Below are 22191 nucleotides of genomic sequence, written 5' to 3' on the forward strand. Positions count from 1 at the left end.
TGAAAAAATAGCATAATTTTCAAACTCAAATAAAAAAGTGTTCCATCCAGATATCAACTCGGCTCGACCTGCAGCTTGTATGGGACATCTGGGACTACCATCTGAGACTGAGAACGCTTTGGGTAAGGCAGTTTAATATATTAAATAGACACTTTTACTTTTAGTGATTTTTTTGGTTGTAAATTTTTGCTCGGGGGACCCCTTAGATCCCATTTCTTGGTGATAATTTTATCGTATTCGTGTTTCTGAGACAATTTCACAATAGAAACATGTATAAAAATGTTTATTTTCATCCATTTTAACCCTTTAAAAAATAAAAGTTAAAAAAAATCTTCGATTCACATTTATTGAAAATCAACTTCGTTTCCAAGAATACTAGATGACACCAGAAAAAAGCCGCTTCTCAATTTTTTTTAACTTTCATTTTTTGAAGGGTTAAAATGGATGAAAATAAACATTTTTATACATGTTTCTATTGTGAAATTGTCTCAGAAACACGAATACGATAAAATTATCACCAAGAAATGGGATCTAAGGGGTCCCCCGAGCAAAAATTTACAACCAAAAAAATCACTAAAAGTAAAAGTGTCTATTTAATATATTAAACTGCCTTACCCAAAGCGTTCTCAGTCTCAGATTTTAGTCCCAGATGTCCCCTACAAGCTGCAGGTCGAACCGAGTTGATATCTGGATGGAACACTTTTTTATTTGAGTTTGAAAATTATGCTATTTTTTCACTAAAATGCCAATAACTCGTGCAATAACTCCCTTTAGAAATAACCAATTGAGATGCTCTACCCTGCATTTTGTTGCATTTTTTAAGCCCTTTCAGATGCATTTTGAATTTTGAAATTAAATTGAATTTTGCCTAAGTTATAGCCTTTTTAAGATTTTTGACGTTTTTGAACCTTCAAACTTTGTGTCCCGATTTGCCCCACTTCCCGTTGACCTAGAGTGCTCATATTTTGGCCAGATGCTAGTTATATATGTACAAACAACCCCTGAAAATTTCAGGCAGATTGGTGAGGTCGATGCGAGATGGGTATGCCACTGACGAACTGACGTGCCACCAGGAACAAATTGGTCGATCATTTTTGACCGCACACTGTTTCTTTTTCTTTCTACTGTTCTCTTCTTCGGCGATTGTCAGAATTCGAGTTTGACGTTTTGTCAGATCAGCTGTTTCCTTGCTGTGAAGAATTCTGGAACAACATGTGTAAATGGCGGATAAGAGTTGGAATGGAAATGTTACGAAAAGTCTAAAAGATAGCCTAATTTGGAAGTTTAACGAAATTTCTTGCCTCATTTCACATTAAATAATGCAAGATTTGTAAAATATTCATCTTTTAGTTCAGAATTTGCAAAAGTTTTCAGGCTTCAATAAGTTTTCCCCCATTTTCATTTGTTGTTCCTGAAAGTTTCTCAGCAAGTGCAGCCGAGCATCTGTCAAATCGTCTGTTTGACAATCGCTGATCACTGAGGGTGAGTGAGAAGGAAGATAGGAAAGTGCGGTCAAGTTTGGATTCGGGGTGGCACGTCAGTTCGTCAGTGGGTATGCTTTGCTCGTGGACTCGCTCTTAATACATATTGTGTATTTTTAGCAGTGCACACCGCGATGCTACAAAATGGCTCGCGCGACGCGACAATATGTGTCGCATCGCAACACGTGTCGATGAAAAAGAAAAACTCGAGTTTCAACTGTCAGTCCACCAAATTTGTTTCGTCGTCGGCGCGTCGCGAGTTGTGTCGAGCCCTCGGTACCTAAAGGACCGTTTTTTCCTCCGATCGGATTTGTTGTGCGTTTGTGGCGTGTAGGAATCTTCCGGCTGTGGTCCCGCACACGGAACCGGTTGCGTGTAGTTGAATGTTTGCGGTATTTCCGGCGCGGAACACCATTTTTGCGGGGCGACTCTTTCTGCGCTTTCGCCGTGCCAAAGTTAGAAGGTAGCAAACGAGGAACTTTACGGGCTGATTTTTGCAGTTTTCCACGGGAAAATTACAACAAATTGGTGAGTAGAGCAGGAAGATTGCTTTAAATTGGTTAAAACATGTAGAAAAGTTGGTAAATTAGTTTATTTTTGAGTGAAATATAGCTAACAAAAAAAAAAGTGGGGTTATGTCAGCAAAAAAAAGGCAACACTGAAGAAAAAGCTCCCCACTTCTCCATCGAAAGGGATGCACGGAAAGTGGGTTTGCGGGAGGATCGTTCCTCCGAGAACCGGTTTTTCGGTCCCACAGAAGAACGGAAATGATCCGCATTGCTGTCCCTTCTTCAGTGAGAAATTGTTTATTTGTGCAAGAAAATTAAGCTGTGAGAAATTGAAGAAAGTTCATACATTTTTCACCTCATAAATCAGTTACAAAACTCTTCTTCTTGCATTTATTCTACTAAAAAAAAAGAAAAAACAACTAGAAATTATCGCCACCTCCTCTTTCATCCATCATTTTATGCTTTTAAATTTGAAACCAAATCTTTGTTAGGCAAGCAAACGCGAAGCATACAAAATAAGGATAAACTAAAATTGGGAAGATTAGGTAGAAGAAGATGTCCGTTTCTCCCACGAACCTTGGAACATGGAACAACAACACACACTTGACGACCAAGGGAAGCTACATAATGTCTACAATTTGATTTAAAGTTTACGCACACATTCACTCAATGAATGAATCTCACGGTGCAGGGAAAAAGAGTTTAGAATAATATTTGTTTTGCCTTTTGTTGAATGCAAAAACATATTATTACATTTTTAGATTTTTAATGCTACCTGAAAAGACGAAATTATAAAATAATTTAGCATAGAGATAGGTATTTTAGTAATGGTAAACTTCATAAATTTATTCGATTAGAAAATATTATTTTGTGAATTCAACGCATATGTCTTGCTGTAAATCGAATCATTTTTCCTGCTATAAACAATATTTATTAAAAACATCACAATACTGTTGAAAACAAAATCAATCTCAATTTTCTTAGGATTTTGGATAACTTTTTCATTTTTTTTATGAAAGCAGATTAGGGTAAATTCTCGTATGTTTGGCAGGTTAAGCTCTCGCTCCTAACTCCATCCAATTTACTGATTTTCACTATTTAAACAACTAATTTTGCAAAACTTATGATAGAAACTTACTTGCTCACTTCTTTTTGAGCTATTTATCACTCGATTTCAGTTGAAAACGCTTTTAATTAGCTTTAATTGAATGTCAAAGTTCTGACCTGCCAACATTAGAGGCACGCTGGAATTAGATGCTGTTCCCCTAAATAAGGCTGTTTGTTGCAAATAATTTTCTAAGTGTTGTGCAAAAACTCATTTTTAATATATTTCTTAAATTGACTTAATCCAACTAAATCATGTTGTAGCATTTTAACATTATTAAAGTTTTTTTTAATCAAATTTTCACAAAATACCGTATTTTTTAAAATACTCAAATTTTCATAATTCACAAACTGGGTACCAAATGAAGCGAAATTTTTAATGCAATTTTGAATTTATTACGGTGTTTTTTTTTACAATTTTTTTTTACAAGTAACCGTAAAAAGGCATGCGTAGTTTTGCTTCCCCAGCTTCCCCAAAATTCTCACTGGGGTTTTTCGATACCCATATTGCAAATTATAACAATCTGAGTATTTTTTAAAAAATATGATACTCTGTGAAATTTTTTATATTTTACAAAGAATGTGAAAATTAAAACAATATTTTGTTTCGTTTTTACCCATGTTCCGAATTATGAAAAAAATGAGTATTTTCGATAAAAAAATGTATTTTGTGAAAAGTTTTTTTTTCTCGTTTACAATGTCCATGTTCGCATAAATATCTCATATGCAAAAACAGCAAGCTGGGAAAATGGTAAGTGAAGTCTATCCCACACGTAAGGCTACGTGTTAAGTTTGAAAAAATAGAATTATTTTGAAATTTATTATACAGTCCAGACTCGATTTTTTATTTTTATTTTCATTTAACATCAAATTCGAGTTATGCGGCCCCAAAGTGGCCGCAATATTGCCCGCCATCTCTGATTTAAAAATTCTAAATCACTTTAGATCACTTTTTTCACAAAATGGGTATCAAATTAAGCAAAATTTTGAATAATTTACAGTGTTTTTTTTTACAAGACTATTTTTTTACAAATAACAGTAAAAAGGCTTCCCCAGCTTCCCCAAAATTCTCACTGGGTCTTTTGATACCCATATTGCAAATTATAATAATCTGAGTATTTTTTTTAAATGATACCCTGTGATTTTTTTTGTATTTTACAAAAAAAATATTTAAGGGTGTGAAAATGCATACAAAATTTCGCATCGTTTCTGCACATATTGCGAATTATAAAAAAATTAGTATTTTCGATATAAAAACGTTACTTAATACACCTTTAGGTGGTTGGTGCCTTCCTCTCATTTATAGAGTGATTCCAACCCCCCTAAAATCTACATGGTTTATGGATCGCCCCTAACGTGATCGTAGTACCAAAGGGGTCCTAATAAAAATAAGTGATGAGTAAAAAAAAACAGACTGCCTACAGACTTTTTGTCTAGATTGTACATACACCGCCATGGGGAAACAGATTGAGGTTATGTAAATCTAGAGCATTTTTTAAACTGCTAGTAATTTTAGATAGGTAAGTCAGACCTTGAAAATTCTTAATCCACAAGAAAGGTCATTTCAGAACCTTTCAAAAAATACATAATATGGCAGGTTTCCATGCAAAAACCACTCTTTTTTGCAAATTGTTAAATTTATCCAGGTTTTTAAGCGAAGATGGCGTTCGAATGTTGAACGTCCGAAATGTCAAAATCGCGCAGTAGCACCAACATTAGAAAAAAAATGCGGCTGTCATGCCATGGCACACTTTTTTCGTAATGTTGGTACCACTGCGTGATTTTGACATTTCGGGCGTTCACCATTCGAACGCCATTTTCGCTTAAAAAGCTGGATAAAAAAATATAAAAAATTTAAAAATTGAAATAACAAGTCATAGTCTCAACATTTGAATGCAAAAACTCTTTTTAAATGCATTTTACACTAGTTCAGTCGTTTTGCAATCATTGGTTTTCAAAAAAGTAACATTTGACGAAAACAAAAAAAAAATTAGCTAAAAAAACTTTTTGCGATACTAAACACTGAAAATTCTCAAAAATTTAAAAAATGTTTCAATCAACCTAAACATACTTAAAATGATTTTGAACGCAGGGTAATGCATTTTAAATCAATTTCAGCTTATTGCACTGAAATTTCTATGAAAATTTTTAAGTTTTTTGAAAAAAAATTGCCCTTTGATTTTTCAGATAACTTTAAAGGGAGGGGGGGCAAAAACTTTAAATAAAATTTGCCTTATTAACACAAATTTAAATATTGGAATAACAAGTCAGAATTTCAACATTTTATTGTTGACGAGTTGATAGATAAATGTAGGGGAAGGTGGGGCGAGACGACCATATGGGGCAACAGGAACAATCACTCGTACGGCTGTAATTTTTACAATTTTGATTATTTCCAGTATGAGGAATTGTTGCTAGCAATGCAATTAGCTGATTTTACCACCACATAACCGCCAAAACGACGTAAACGCCACGGGGCATAAGATTTAATGAAGTTTTTTTTTCAAAACCCTTGTTGTATAATATTTGGAAAGTACAAAATAAAGCTTAGGGTTCGTTTTAAGGCTCATTTTATCAAAACGCTATTTTTCCTAGATCAGTAGTGTCGCTACCAATGACATGCACCTATTACAAAGTATGATTTAACTTTTGGTTATTTTTGTTGAGAGCTTTTAAAAAATCTTGTTCAGGTGGGGCAAGTGTACCATATGGATTTTTAGCATGGAAAAAGTTACGAATTGCTGCAACAAAATATTTTACTGGGAAATAAATACATGAAAGTACTGATAAACAATTGTTTAAAAAAATTGTCCATGCAAAATATAGTGATACTATGAAAATTTACTATTTATCATCTAAGTAATATTTTTTTCGTAAAAACGATAAAATGTTTAGTAAAATATTATTATTTAATCTATAAATGGAAGAAACCTTTGAAATACATTCTAATCTGATGTATCTAAGTGATAACAGTTCGATTGTTAGCAAATTAACATGTTTATTCATGCATTGTTCCTCTTGCCCCAACGGGTTGCTCGTCTTGCCCCACTAGGTGAGTAGAACGTACGGAAAATCAAAAATTTTAAAATCAATTTTTTACATTAAAAAATAGGATTTTTCAAAAACTTGTTCTAACAAAGTCTTAGTCAAGACCTAGAATAAGATGATTATAATAAAATCAGACAGATTTTTTAACTTTTTAATGGGTTATAACGAGCATTTCCTTAGCTTGTTACACTTGCCCCACTTTCCCCTACGACTCGCGTTACAAAGTCATCATTTTGCAACTTGTTACATAAACTACCATTTTAACAATATCCAAACACCACTGATCTGCGCTGTTAGCAGATCCTAAATTTCGAACCGAACTAAAAAGCATAAACTGCAAAAAGAAAAACGCTCACAATGAAAGGCACGAGTCGAACACGACGATGCTCTTGAAATGTTTAAAAAACGAAGGATCGTTCCTTTTTCTCCATCCTTCTACCAACCAGCATAACAAGTAGTAGCAGAGAGCAGGTAGAGGAGAAGAAGATATAATTTTTCGACCCGAGTCGAGCCTCCTCCTCCCCGCGTTGAAGTTGCTAAACACTCCTCTTCTTTTCACCTTCGTCGCAGTCGTCGCAGTCGTTCCAAAAATCATGTGTTTGTTCGCTTTCAACGTTTCAACCCAGACACTCGGGCCAATCTTGTCCCTCCGCGGTTCTCCTTTAAGTCGCGGCGGACCACACTTTAGAGCGATCGTTGTTGTTTCAGTTTCAGTGCAGGAATTAGTCATCGTCGGAGGCTCGTACGGATCGAATCGAAAACTTAATTACTCTCTATGCTTTCGCGACGGAACATGTGTTTTACGATTATTGTGAATTTTAAATATTTGAAAAGATGATTTCCCCTGAAAATAGTGCGAACGATAGTTGTATTTCTAGTGGAAGGTACTAACATCAAATCTAGAACAGTTAGCCAGTTAAGCCAGTAGTGATAGTGATTGCATCATTCACCAACTAGAAAGAAACACGCGTGTGCTTAAAACTCTACCTTAACCGCTTCTTTATTTTTATTTTTAGCCACCCAGCTAACCCAGAATCGTCCAACTGCCGCCAGGACTCCTCCGCCGGGTGTCGTGCCCCGTTGTTGACGGTCCGGAAGACGTTCGAGATGGTCGACTCGCAGGACATGAACCACCAGGCGTACGGCGGCGGTGACGAGCATCACCAGCAGCAACAGGCGTGAGTTTTGATTATTTCAAAAATGTAGAAAGATTAACGTTTTAGATTTACGCTTATAAACGTTTTCAAATTATCTACCTAACAAACTTATGGGAACGTAACCAATTATTTTTTGTGGAGGTGTGTCCCGGTTGCAGTGTGGAGGAATTGTGTGGAAATGAAAAAAAACGGAACACGGTTCCTCTGGCAACACCAGGTGTAAAACCTCCACGTCAGCCTGTTCTGAGTTGGATTAGTTAACGTTATCTAGCTTCAAAACGTATTTGCTTTGGAGAATTTCTACTTTCACAGATAAATATGCTAGAAAGTATCTCGGAAACGGAATCGACGTACATAACACCTTATAATGTAGAAAGTATCTAAACACATGATATCAATGTGCATTTTTTGTGTTAAAAAAGGTGCATTTTTTTGTTTTCAAGCGATAAATGTAATGAAAAGCACATACGATTTTTATCAGTGTTTAAACCAAAGTTTTCCTACCAAGGGGTTTGACACTTCGACGTCATCGTGCTATCTTGTCGCACCCGCCATTTTGACGTTCCGAGAAAAACGCGTTTTAATGTTTGACCTTGAATAAACAAAAACGAAAGCACGCAATGTAAACAATAACAAACACGTTTTGTTTGGCTGACCATTCTGTGCATTGTCCCAAAGTTTGGTTGAAGTTGGTTGCTGGAGTCCCGAGTTATAATTACAAATGTTTACGGTAGTCTAGCTTGTACGTGCGACAAACGCATCCTGACTTTTTTAGCCTGAAATCCCTTTGGCCTTTTGTCGCACTTTCATCAATTTTCATGGAGTGACAAGATAGCACGACAAGATTGAAACTACTTTCATATGTAAAGTGACAAAAATGCACGGAGTTTTTTCGGTTTTTGTTGAATATCTCAAGATTGAAATCAAATTTTGGGGATCTGTGAAGGTCAAAAGGTGAGGCATTGTGAGCTGCACAAAATGGCGTTCTTAACTCAATTTGGCCCAAAATGCACGTACGACAAGTTAGCACGATGGCGACGACTTGTAATCGACTTACATTTCTGGAGCAACATTTGAAAGGGGCGGTACGACATTGCTCTTACGGCCTTTCGTCCCATTTAAACGCGTGTAATGAAAGGCCGTAAGAGCAATGTCGTACCGCCCCTTTCAAATGTTGCTCTGGATTTTGGACGCGGGACGTTTCGACGTCAACAATTGGGTCCCAAAAAGAAACTTAGATTGCAGATATTATTGTTTACAGCGATAAAGCTTATTTTTCTGAGTACAATGACCCTTTGTACGACCACAAAGAGTTTAAAATGGATTTTTAAATCAATTAGGAAAAATTAACCTCGCGGTCCTCCTTGACAGAAAAGTTCCTACTTGACAGCTCGTTCCAAGGGGACCATAGTTGATCCATCGAAAAAATGTTATCTTGTCAATTTTTTTTCTGCATTAAAATGAAAAAAAGTGATCAGAAATGGTTTTTAATCGTGTTTTTTACCGTTGTGCATAAAAATTGACATAGGGCTTTAGTACCCAATTTATAAAAAAGTGTCTAGCTTAACAAAAAATAAAGCTTCAATGATATGTGATCCCAAAGAAAAGTGCAAAACATGAAATCAAATTTGCAATGGCCTATTTTTGTTGAATTCAATTGGTTTACGTTATTTTGACAAATAAGAAATAGTCAAAATGTAACATAATAACGATTTAAAATTGTTGAATTTTTATTTTTGGTATAATTAAAAAAAAGGGTTGTCCTTGGGCTCTCGTTTAGGTCGCGGAACTAAATAAACTACTTTTTTAAAACTAAATTTCCAATTTCAAGCTGAATTAAAAAAAATGATCGAAAGATTTACACACAAAATGCTTTATACATTTAACAGAAAAAAAATTAACCCTCTACTGCCCAAATTTTTTTTTCGACAATTTTTATTTTTCCCGTGTTCAGGAGGTCATTTCGAGCAACTTTTGTTCTACGAAAAACTTTACTTCTCTTGTTTTATGTTTTTGGTTTTTAATTTTTAGTATTTAAATCTGCATTTCCAGATTTTTTTGAAAAGGTCCTATAAGCTATTGCCTTTCATATGTTTATACTGCCGTTCTACGCATAATTGTCCCATGTCATTTTTGGACGATTTTGACTTTTTGACATTTTTAAGTTTAGTTTGATATAAACTTTAAGAAAAACACATAAAATCTAGTACTTTGTTCGGAAACTCATCAAAAACAACACCAAGTCTGTTTGTCCCATCGTTACACTTCTACGCATAATTGTCCCACCAAGTATTTTCTTTAACGGAATCATTACTTTTACGAAGTATTGTGTCTTGTTTACCTGTTGGTTAGCAAGAGGATTACTAATAAGAGTGATAAACTGCTAACTGGGATGATTCGGGACTTAAAGGATGAATAGGGACCCACGGGACAATTAAGCGTAGAATCACAGAAATCGGAAGAAAAATTTCAATCGCGTTTTTCTCAGATGCACATTTTTGAACATGGGACAATTATGCGTAGAACGGCAGTATAGGACCTAATAAAAAAAAAGTCGAGATTTATCTTGCTTTGTTTGTTTGTTTTTGGTAGTATTTGGCCTACTCTACCACCTCCTATAATTACATTTTGCCTATCTATTTTTTATGTTTTTACAGTAACTTTTTCAATTTTTGCATGTTTTTCACATTTTCTGCTATAAAATGGCACCATTATCATTTAAATTGTAAATAAATGCGTAGAGGCACAGTATGGGGCACTAGAAAAATTACTGCATACTTCTTTTTACTTAAAATACAAGAATTTCAATTCAATTCAATTCATTTTATTTACCGAAATAACAATTTTACATCTTGTGTGATTGGCTGGTTCATAGAGATATGGTGTTCCTTGCAACTATTTCTTTTTCATTTACCGCTTGGTAACAGAAGGTTCTTTAAATGCAAATAGTCAAAAACTAGGGAAAATTTGGCCAAAAAAACCTAGTGAGATCGTAACTTGGGGTTCCTTAAAACTAATATCACAGAAGAGTGGTGGGGTCGAGTTCTGCTCCATTACAGGGGAAGGATGGCTTCTATCAGTGGGTTGTCCGACATCTGGCAGCTGGTCCGGAACTTCTGGAACAGGCGATCGATAAACTGGTCGATCGTCTCCAGTTCGGCAAGCTGGTGGAGATCATCGGTGGGGTGCCACGGATTGAGGTTGTGGATCATCTTCAGCAATTTGTTCTGCATCCTTTGAAGCTTTTTGCGGTGGGTAGCTGCGCAAGTTTTCCACATTGGAGATCCGTACGTCAGGACTGCACGGAAAACGCACTTGTAGAGCAACAGCTTGTTGTGGAGTTGTAATCGAGAGCGGCGGTTCACCAGCGAGTAGAGAGCCTTCGTCAGGTTTTTGCACTTTTTGAGCGTCTGGTCGATGTGCTTGTCGTAGCGAAGCCCGGTGTCTAGGACAAAGCCTAGATACTTGGCCTCTTTGGACCAGTCCACCTCCAATCCACAGACTTTAACCTTGGAACTCGGGAGGTACTTGGGCGCTCTTCGGCGCGTAAAGTAGATGGCTTGCGTCTTGGAAGGGTTGATTTTAATCCTCCACTTTTTTTGAAACTCCTCCAGACGGTTCTGAGCAGCTTGAAGTTTGATTGTGACGATTTTCGGATCGTTGTCTGTTGCAAAGAAGCCAGTATCGTCAGCAAAGAACGCATACGACACTCCGTCAATCATCAGTACATCAGCAGTGAAGATGTTGTACAGCGTTGGGCTTAGAACCGAGCCTTGGGGCACGCCACAAGGTATTCCGTGGATGGTCGACATTGCACCGTTGACGTTCACTTGAAAACTTCTGCCCTTCAGGAAGGAGTGCAACATTTTGACAAGATACAGTGGGAAGTTGGCTACTATCAGCTTGTGGACAATAGCTTCCTGCCACACCGTGTCATAAGCTTTCTCTACGTCCAGCATCAGCATGCCCGTAGATTTCTTCGAGGCAAATCCTTTCTTGACTGCTTGCGCGATCCTCACGAGCTGGTGGTTCGTCGAATGCGCTCGCCTGAATCCGAATTGCTCGTCGGGGACGATGCGGTTGTTGTCCAAGTGTCGGTTCATTCGTGCGAGTATTATCCGTTCCAGGACCTTACTGAGCGTACTCAGCAGGCTTATGGGACGATAGTTTCCGGGTTGCGTGATGTCCTTATTCGGCTTTGGTACAGCTACCACCAACGCGTGTTTCCACGCAGCAGGAAAGTAGGTCAGCTTCAGGCAGGCATTGTAGATTTTTGTGAGGTAGATTAGTCCTTTTCGTGGAAGGTGCTTCAGCGTTATGTTCCGCAGACCGTCTTGACCTGGTGCTTTCCTGTTTTTCAGCTTCCGGAAGATAGCTTTAATCTCACTTGGCTTTGTGTATGTGGACCAGTCGTCGTTGCTTTCGTTCGCCTCTGTCACCAGCGACATCGAACGCGCTACCTCATCGTGCACGGAAGGGTCTCCCGGCAGGGTGTTGTCGTGTGCCCTTGCGAAACATTCAGCAAGCACTCTGGCTTTCTCCGCGGGGGAGATGACCAGGCCATCATCAATACGAAAAGGAGGATTGTGTTTAACTTTGTTCCGTACGAGCTTGGAGATTTTCCAGAACTTTTTGTGGCCATTGGCGATATCGCGGACCGTATCGCCGAAATTTTTGTACTTCAGTTCGCTGCACTCTTTTTGGATCCGTTGGTTCAGCGTTTCGACGATCAGGCCCAGAACAGGATCTCGCGAACGGATGAACTGCCTTCGGCGGGTGTTCCGCAGTGTAATCAATAGCTTAATCCCATCCGGTAGGACCACTTTCTGCGGATTGTGCTCCACCCAGGGGACTGCAACGTCTTCAGCTTCCAGCACAGCAGTCGTGAATAGGCGAATAGAGGCGTCAATTTCGGCTGTTGACTGGATGCTGTTTAGCGCCTCAGCCGTTCCGTCCAGCTTTCCGCCAACTTCCCGCTGGAATCGGACCCAGTTTGCTCGGTCGTAGCAGCGAATTCGTTTTGCTTGTGACTCCACCTGGATGTTGCAGTCGATCTCAAATGTCACGGGCAAGTGATCTGACGAAAGCTCTTGGTGAGTTTTTGGAACTGACATGTTGACCCGATTATTGGACAGAACCAGATCGATGATCGATGGGCGTGCACGACCACGCGGGATGTACGTCGGCGTTGTGGGTGCATGGATGAAGAAGTCAGATGTGCGAAACAGGTTCATCAGAATGTTTCCAGTCTGGTTCGCCCGCGAGCAGTTCCACATCCTATGGCGTGAGTTGAGATCCCCCACGATGAAGTAAGCTTCACTTTGCCTCGTCAGGGACCCGATGTCTCGTTTGAAGTTGATTCGATCTGCTTTGCTGCGTCCTCCCGGGAAGTAAGCAGCAATTATGTTGATTGGAACGCCCATTGTTTGAACCCGAACGCCAACAGCTTCAATCACCTTCGTCCGTAGATCGTCCATCGGCTTGAAGTCAATTCCCCTTTTGACCAGAACAGCAACTCCGCCTCCTCTTTCGGCAATTTCCGATGATCGATCCAGTCGTACAACTGAGTAGCCATCGATGAAGAACGAAACGTTTTCCTGGAGCCACGTTTCAGTAATAACGGCAACATCAATTTTCTGCGACACAATGAACTCAGAGAGTTCAAGTGCCTTCTTCGGAACGGATCGTCCGTTCCAGTTCAAAACTTTTAGTTTGTTCAAGCTAGTGAACGTAAATGTACTTCACCATAAGCTCGTGTAGAGCGAAGAACTGTTCCTCTCTTGTCGTACACTTGCTGAGCCGAGCGTACATTTCCCTCGCCAAGCCCAAAAACTCGGTTACTGTAAACAAATCATCCTGAGAGCCCTCTTTTTGTTCAGCCGATCCGCGAGCTCCAGTGCTCGGACCAGCAGCGATGTTTGCGAAAGACAGTCCAGGTGCCACCACGTTCGAGGTGAACTTTCGTGGCGAAGGTGATACTTTCTCAGCCTGCGGGGGTGCTTTGCGAGGTTTTTTCTTCTCCTGGTGCTTGAGATAGTCTTTGCGAGCGGAGCAGTCCTTGAAGTTGGCCGTGTGGTTGAGTTTACAGTTGGCACATCTGATCTTCTGGCGGACGTCCTCCGGAGCCTTCTCTAGTTCGGCCTTCGTTGGGAGCTGGCATTCGTTTGATCCATGTTTGTCTCCACACTTAACACAGCGTGGCGCCATGTTGCAGTAACGGCTGCCATGGCCGAACCCTTGGCAGCGGAAACATTGCATCACTTCCGTTTTCCGGGTGTAGAATCGCCACCAGACCACAACGTTCATGATGCACTTCACTTCGCGCAGTTGAGTCAGCTTTACCGAACCCTTCGCAAAGTTGAGAAGGTAAAGCGCTCGATTTCCATCATCCGATTTGAAAAGCACTTTGACATCCCGCGGGAAGATGTCGTTCTTTTCCAGTTCTTCGATCAGATCATCGACTTCGAATAAGGGAAGACCCGAGAGGACAATTTTCACCATCGCGTCCTCCGGCCTAGCGTGGGTGAAAAACTCCGCATTGCTCTGCTTCAGTTCGGTGGTAATTTTCTGGTGGAGTTCCGCGCACTTTACCTTGATCTGGACAGCTTTCTCAAAATTGCGTAGGCTGTAGCTGCCTCCGCCACCTCCAAGACGTGAAATCAGCTTGTTGATTTCGATCGCCGACTTATTCCGCACCGTTATTGGGGGGCATCGGGTTTTAGCAGTTTTCGTGACGCGGATGTTAACAACTCCCGGGATGCTGTCACCACTGATGCTGCTGAACTCATCGTCTTCCATCGACTGGAGATGGTCAAACCCGTTGGAAAGTGGGATTGGCTGGGTGGACGCGCCGGCCCATGTATTTTCGTTTTGCGTGGTGGTCAAATCCGAGTAAGACGCCCTTCGCCGGAGTGAATAGCTGTGACCAGCTGCTGCGAGTTTTTTCACTTCGGTGTCCAAAGTTGGGTTAGTTTTCAGCTTCGGACCGTAGTCCCGCCGATCGAACGTATGCTGAGTCGTCTTTTTCACACCCGGAACACCATCCGGTGGGGGCTTTGGTTTCTTTTTTCCCATATTCGGTAGGGAAACCGCGCGAGATTACGACCCGCGATTTACGATCGACGATTTTGAAAGTAAACAAGCCCGAGAGCGATTACTCAACGATGTTGACTGGTTGGTAGCTGTCAACGAACTGAAAAAAAATACAAGAAATGTTAGAAAAAAACACTGCTAAAGTAAAAAAATAACATTTTAAAAAACATTGGCAAAGTCACATAAAACAAGCAAAACTTCCAACCCATAAATTTTCTAAAGTTTTAAGAGTTCTTCTTTTCAATGCTTTTTAAAGATGAAAGATTGGTTGAAAAATGGATTGTTTAAAAAAAAGTGTTCGATGCAAGAACTTTCACTATTTTACAGAATCTACAGAGGAGGGATGATGCGTGGACATACCGTACCAAACGCTTTTATGTATCTAAATTTGTGGTTTATTTTGCGCTTTTTGTTTTTTTTGTCAGTCTTTCAACCCATTTACATTTGAGTTTTTTATGTATTTGAAAGGCTTGCTAGCATTCTGGGAACACTGGCTGAAAAGGAACATAAGTTTGATTTGTTTTTTTTTATTGTTTTCGCTTATTCTGTTCATTCTTTTTATTATAATTTTGTATGAAGCGATCCTCCATGGGTCATTTTTTGAGACATTCAATCGAAATAAGGTGCTAAATGATTTTGCTTATTGGTTTTGACAAAATCACTGGATTTAATCATTTTTTTTTTTTGTAAATCTAAATCAAATGCTTCGACTTGATAATCAAGAAGAAAACTTTTGCTGATTTATGGTTTCCTTTTTTTTTTGTAATTTCAGCGAGGAATGCGAAGCTGCCCTGCTGTCTTCAATTGAGGTAAGCGATTCCCTGCCAAATCAACACACTACAACATATCTAATTCTTCCCCCTTCTCTCTTTCAAGACGGCCGACCTGATGGACCTGGATTCGGACATTTTCATGGGTCTCGACCAGTACCCGTCGGGTGGAATCGACGCCATCAAGCTGGAATCGTTCCCGTCGATGGACCACCAGCAGCAGCAGCAGCAGCAGCTTCAGCACCCGGAACCCCCCAGCACTCCGGCCCAACTCGCCCTCGACCATCTGAACCGGGCGCCGACGCTGGACGAGGTGCACGATCCGGCGTTCAACTTCAACGTCGACCTGAACGGCGAATCGAGCGGCAAGTCGAGCTGGATGTTTTCCTCGCGGCTGAACAAGGTCTTTGTCAAGATGGGCCAACCGTGCACGTTCAACGTGTCGTACCAGAGTGGCGTGAGCTTACCGCCGCAGCTGCAGGTCCGGGCCATGTTGGTGTGTTCGGCGCTCGAGGATTTGTACACGCCGATCTACAGGTGCGAGAATCACCGTGGGAACGACCGGAGCAATCCGAACCTGTCGCCGTCGGTGATTGCGCACGTCATGCGGTGCTTTAATCCGTCGGTGCGTTACGTTGGGGGCGAGCAGGGTGTGGCGTTCAAGGACCGTCTGGCGGTGGTAGTTCCGCTGGACTCGAGCGCCCAGGAGCAGGTCGTCACGTCGAACGTGTCGCTGGAGTTTGTGTGCCAAAACTCGTGCCGGATCATCAACCGGCGTCCAACGGCCATCATCTTCACGCTGGAGGACGGCCACGGCCAGATCCTCGGCAAGAAGTCGCTCCACCTCAAGGTTTGCAGCTGTCCGAAGCGCGACAAGCAGAAGGAAGAGGAAACGCTCGCGCCGGCCTCCAAGCGGAAGAGCGACGTCGGTCCGGTTGCCCCACCGGGCAAAAAGGTCGCCAAACTGTCCTCGTCCCACCGCAGCCCGAGCGGCGCCAGCGAAAACTCCCCGTCCCACCACCAACAACAACCCCCGGCCGGCAAGCTCGCCTTCATCAAGAAGGAACCATCCCCCGTTCCGCTGTCCCGTAGTGCCAGCGGTGGCGGCGCCCGTGCCCTCACCCCGCTCAACAGCGCCGAGTTGGTGGAGCAGACCGCGACCACGATTGCCGTTCCGATGCCGAGCGTCGAGGCCGCCGTCAAGGTGGCGGAGTACGCGTTCCAGGTCGTGGCCGGTGATTTGGTGCGGTGCGTCGACGATGACCAGCGCAAGAGTTTGGCGGCCTTTCTCACCCAGATCCGGCGGCTGCAGAGTAAGTACGAGCAGTATGTCTGAGTTAACTCGGCGGGGAGGTTTTATGTTTGTATCATTGGAGATATTTATGGCTAGGTTTCAAAGAACTTTGCACTGTCGAATGCTAAAACGAGACTGAGATGATGTATAAATGCTGTTATTTATAAGATTTATTCGCCGCTGTCGACTAATAAAAAAAAGTGCCCGTTTCTACGCTAAGACTTGTTGGAAAAAGACAAAACTTGTTGATTTTACGAAAGAATAATATCAAATCAACTTTAATTTTAACATTTAAAGCCGATTTTTGGAAGGTAAGATGACAGAAAACTGGGTTTAAGTTTGGCATGCTATTTTCAATCGATTTACCGAAATTATTGAGCGTTAACCGTCCAACTCCAAGCGAAACTTATTTGGAGAATTTCCCTTGTCCCCTTAAAAAGGTGAATCGTGAATCATCGGGCCTTCACTAAAACCCAAACGAATTGGGACAGTTGTTTTAGCCAGGTTCTTGCACTTTTTTATATATATTTTTCATTGAATTAGGTTAGAACAGATACAAATCAACTAAAACAGCTGTACATATTCCGACTGTAGTCCCAATTCGCCTCAATTAACGGTACAAATTAGCCAGCTGCTAATTTCTCAAAATGGTTTGAAAATACTAGAAAATCTGTATCTTGTGATTGTGAACGGATCAATTTGGTGTCTTCGGCATAGGGTATATGACCCTATTTTGGACCTAGTACCTATTTTGGACCTATTTTTATTAATCGAGGTAGTTCAGGCTTTTAAAGTACGAATTCACTGAATCCCACCAACAGAAAGTGTAAGCAGGATCGTTTTGTAGCTTACCTCTTCCAAAAATGTTAACATTTTTGATTATTTCCGCTTTTTCAGCCACTTTTTCCAAGCCATTCGTATTTCCTACCATTTTCCTAGCACTTCGATTAGGTCCAAAAATTCCGGCCTCGTTGCTTATCATATTTGGCTCGCGACACCTCGATGATTTTTTCTGTTTTACACTGACACCAAGCAATTTCGTCCGGTTTCCGAGCAATGTAACTGTTGTTTATTTAATTCTTTTATGTTTTTCGTCACTAAACCATTGAAATAACTATTCTATTATCGAAAAAAACTCAATTCAAAATATTTTTTCAAATCAGCCGCGTTGGATCAGTTTTTGGAGCTACTTTGCCGTCGGTTCAAGGCTATCACCAACACATGTATAACAAGATGTTGCCAGTTTTGTTTATCAATTTATTTCGATATTTCATTGAAATTAATTGAATATTTTTAATTTAATATTTTGGATTGCATTTCTTTACTGTAATTATTTGAAAGAAATCTAAGCTTTATAAAGCAAATGATTGAAAGAAACAATGAAAATATGTTTTTTTAACGATAAAAATGCAAAATGCAATAGATGATTTTTAGGACCGATCGCAAAGTATCCCAAAATTAAAACTGATGTTGATTTATCTTTGTCTTAACATCATTATCACCAATTTAGCTGCATATATTTTTAATTTTTGCTTCAAAAAATGCAAACTGGCTACCCTGTTGGAATTAAAGGGGAAACGATTGAAAAACCTAAAGGGTCTAGTTCATTAAATCGTCAGCTGTCACTGTGACAGAAGCTGTCAACATCGCGTGTTAGAAACACAATTGAACCAGCCAGAAAAATAAAAATCTTCGAAAAAAATTAGCGTAAGAGGTTAATGCGATGTTAACTTTATGAATTTTATGATTTGAGACATGAAATTTTGAAAAGTTTAAAAAGTTAGTTAACTATAATTAAGAAAATGTTGATAAATAGCATTATTTTAATCTTCTCAAAGTGTCATGACACCCATATTGCCCTGTCAAAAATTATTCAGAAATAATCCCGTAAATTGCCATATTCCGGGTTCCACCGGAGTACCGGGAACCGGTCCCAAAGTGGCCAGATCGATCCGAAATTGGTTTTGGGGATCATATATGAGCTTTTTTGAAAATGATAAACTTTGAGACCCATATTGCCATGATAGAAATAGTTTTATTTCTGACCGTCCCTTGACCGGTTTCCCGGGGTAGGGAACCTGTCCGCTCAATCCGGAACATCCCCGGTGGTGCAAAATCCATGGTCAGTATTGTTTGTTGGTAGAACAAAGATCGTAACATGAAAAATTGTGTTTTTTCCAAGTTTTCTTTTAACAAAATAGTGCGGGACCCAAAAATGGCCATTTTTGACCCTGTTTGACCCAGTTACCCACCGGAATATTTCCGGGTTCTGCGGGTAATTTTCGGAAAATAGACATTCTAACGAGTCCAACTAATAAAGAAGTATGCAAATTGGTTGAGTTTTTGCTGAGTTATGGCCATTTTAGTGAATCCAATTTCACCCAGGCCTATACGGGTTAAAATTTCTTGATTGTTTAATAATATTTGAACTTAAGCTCTGCGTAAACTTTAGAACCTTTTTTCATTGTAACTTGTTATGTAACTCTGTCATTCATTTAATTTTAAGTTAGGGTTGTCTTTGATGTTCTAATGCTTGAACAATTGGGTCCAAAATAGGTTCAGCGATGTCTCCAAAATACATTCAATAAGTCCAAAAAGCATCCAAAAAATGTTTTACTTGAAATGCTTATTACAATGGAATGGTTAAATTATTTTCAATTTTCAATAGTACACTTTGTTAAGCATAAATTAAGGCACAAAACAATCATGAAACGAGCCAAATTAGTTAGACCGTTCCTGAGAACCATGCGAAATATGTTGACGCTTTGCATAGTAGGTCCAAAATAGGGCCATATACCCTAGTTGTACTCAAAACAAAATTCGCAATTTTTTTTTCGACTCACCACCAAATCAATCAGATAATGATTTTGATTATTTTAATAGCTTTTTTTTGTATGGACAGCTGCCAAAACTATGCATTAAAAAAAAATTGTATGGACGAACTAATTATGCAAAACTACTCCTTTGGTCATAGTAACAGTATACACAAAGTTTGATCAAACCAATCAAACTCTCATCCGCGCAGAGCTCGCCCGTTTGAATTCTACCAAAATTCCGAACACCTTCCTCGCGACATGACTGCATTCAAACGGTTGCTGTCACCACACGCTCCCGCACAAGCAAGAGAAAGAAGGCGAAAGAGAGAAAGAAAATAAGCGTTGCGTTTTCGCCCGGCTGTTGCGCTCGGCATTCTTTCGTGTCCACTTCGTGTGTGACAACACCATACTGACGGTCACATTCAGACCCGAGCTCTGTCAAATAACAGGCAATTTCTGTCAGAGACCGATTCTTCGTTTTTTTTTATTTCTTAGGAAAGTTTAGAAAAAAAATTATAGTTATCAACAACAGATTTTTTTAAATAGTTTCATGTGTCTTAGCTACGGATAGATTTTTTTTTGCGGTTTCATTTAAAAATATTCCAGAGTTTCTTTAGGTCAAATTTAATTGACAATCGAATCAAAAAACTTAAAACCAAAAACAGAAATTTATAGGAAATTCAAACTTTAATTGTTTTTAAATTTTTAATACTTTAAAAAAGACAACATCAGAATTCCCTCACGAGTAATACATTAGAAATATTTTCAAACAATTTTTCTATGGACATCTACCAAAAAAACACAAGAAAAAAAAATCAAGGTTGTTAAAAATAACCTTTTCGTGGTTTTATCGTCGATAAAATGTACTTTTCCAAACATTTTTTTCAAAGACTTTTCAAGCTTTTAGTTTAAACTCAATAATATTTATTAAATACTTTTTTTCTTTAATTTTTTAATTTTTATTAATTTGATTTTTTGTACGGCTTCTCATCACATTAGAGTTTTTAGTGTAAAATACTATTATCTTCATAAAATTAGTTATTTTAAAATACTTAAATATCCATTGTTTGCTTTTTAGTAAACATTTAGATATTTTAAACTTTATACTTAGGATGTGTCAAAATTCCATAAAAAATTTAGCGTCTTTTAATAACCATGACAATTTGAAGTTATTTATAAATTAAAAAAAAACTAATGTGTAACATTATATGTAAAATTTCACTTCGTTTGATACCCATATTACAAATAAATAAAATTTTAGTGTATTATCAAAGCAGGATTTAGGGAAATTTCATCAAATAGACAGTTCACGGTGATAATCAACAACAACTTAAAAAATAAAGAATAACAACTGTTTTACAAAAGTGACGCGTTTGTAATTGATATCCGAAATAAAAACAAAAACTTTGCTCATACACTCATCCAACTTTCTTCCACACACAAAAAAAAACAACAGCTCTCCCCATGCAAACATTGATGACCATGCCGCAGTCTCTGCGACGAACTGTCAGCCCACACGTCAAAACGAACAACTCAAGTTTGAGTTGAAGCTTCATTTGCTGCATGGGCTGCAAGGTTCACTTTTTCAAGTTTCAGGTAATCCAAATTTCACAGCAAAGCATCGTGCAAACATGTAACAAAGTAAGTTTTAATAAAGTTGGCTATATGCAAAAAACTAGAAGAACGCTTCTTTTCAAAATGAAGTATCCGAAAGTCCGTGTCATTCTGGAAATCAAAAGACCACCCAAACTAAACTCGTTCTTCCCCGGCCTTTCTCCTTGCAGAGTCGCTGACCACCGGCGTGGGACGTTCCGGCCATACCAACAGCACCACAGATTCGGAGTAGCGGCCGGATAAACATCCCTCGTTTTAGTTAGTTTAACTTGTTTAAGGAGACCACTAACAAATTACGTTTAAGGTGAAGAAAGATAGCGTCATGCGCTATCAACGTGCATTTCCGTTTACTAATCTTTGAAACCACTCGTTTTATCTTAAGCAAAATGTTTGTACTTTTCGGAATTGTGCGAGTCAAAATTTGTCGAAATTTCCCAGTGTCTTCCTTTTTGAGTGTTTTTTATTTTCAAAATTTTAAACTGTTGACCCACAAAAATAAATCCTCCCACCCACTGTCGAATTCAAAGTCGAATTTTGAATCCCTCTTGTCGTATGATTATTGTTCACCTTTATTTTTATCTTCTTGTGCCAAACACGTTAAATGTTTTTCAACCACAAATAAATTCAATCGGTCGATCGAACGGTGCAACTCTTAGCTCAATTTTGAGATTGACCTTTGTTAATTTTGCAAACTTTTTTTCCCCTAGTTTTAAGATTTGAACAAAAAATTAAGGCGGTATTAGATTATGACAAACAAACTTGCAAAAAAAAAGCAAGATGATCGTTTTTTTTACAGTTTGCCAGCTTTGTTTGTTTGTCATAGTCTAATACCTCCTTAAGTTTCTATAAAAGTACCTTGTAAGAGTAAAAGTTTAATTAAAAAAAAATACTTAAGAGTTTAGCGTGCAACGTGCAACGCATATAATTATCAATTTACTTTAAAAAAAACCACTCGTGATGCAAAGCTGCCACATTGAGCGCTTTCTAAACTTTAATGTTAATGTTTAAGAAGCAATGAAAGAAAGAGAACAAATGTTGTTAAATTTAACATTGTGCCAAGTCACACTTTATTGAAGAAGAAAAAAATAAGAAAAAATAATGAAACAAGAAAAATAACAAACAACAATTGAAGTCAATCGATGAAATACAAAACATTTCATAAGAAGAAGAAAAAGTTAACCTGCCTAAAATATCCGTGGAAAGAAATATCCCTTGAGCGTGATTTCAAAACATGTAAAGGCACATTCAAACATTCGTGAAATTCAGTTTTCTGACGTCGCCACAAAAATAACAGGCTATCGTAACC

The 22191-nt window shown here is 39.1% G+C and overlaps 1 protein-coding gene across 1 annotated transcript; it reads left to right on the forward strand.

The window, feature by feature from the left end:
• Nucleotides 1–1705: 1705 nt before the first annotated feature.
• Nucleotides 1706–21385, forward strand: LOC120425386 (cellular tumor antigen p53-like). The gene is made up of 5 exons (XM_039589903.2): nucleotides 1706–2009; nucleotides 7159–7320; nucleotides 15164–15200; nucleotides 15268–16474; nucleotides 21056–21385. Exons 2-5 carry the CDS (start codon nucleotides 7250–7252, stop codon nucleotides 21115–21117), a joined length of 1377 nt encoding a protein of 458 aa, XP_039445837.1. The 5' UTR covers nucleotides 1706–2009; nucleotides 7159–7249; the 3' UTR covers nucleotides 21118–21385.
• The last annotated feature ends 806 nt before the right edge of the window (nucleotides 21386–22191 follow it).

The sequence above is a fragment of the Culex pipiens genome, chromosome 1, assembly GCF_016801865.2.
Source record: "Culex pipiens pallens isolate TS chromosome 1, TS_CPP_V2, whole genome shotgun sequence".
In the NCBI taxonomy this organism is placed as follows: Eukaryota; Metazoa; Arthropoda; class Insecta; order Diptera; family Culicidae; genus Culex; species Culex pipiens.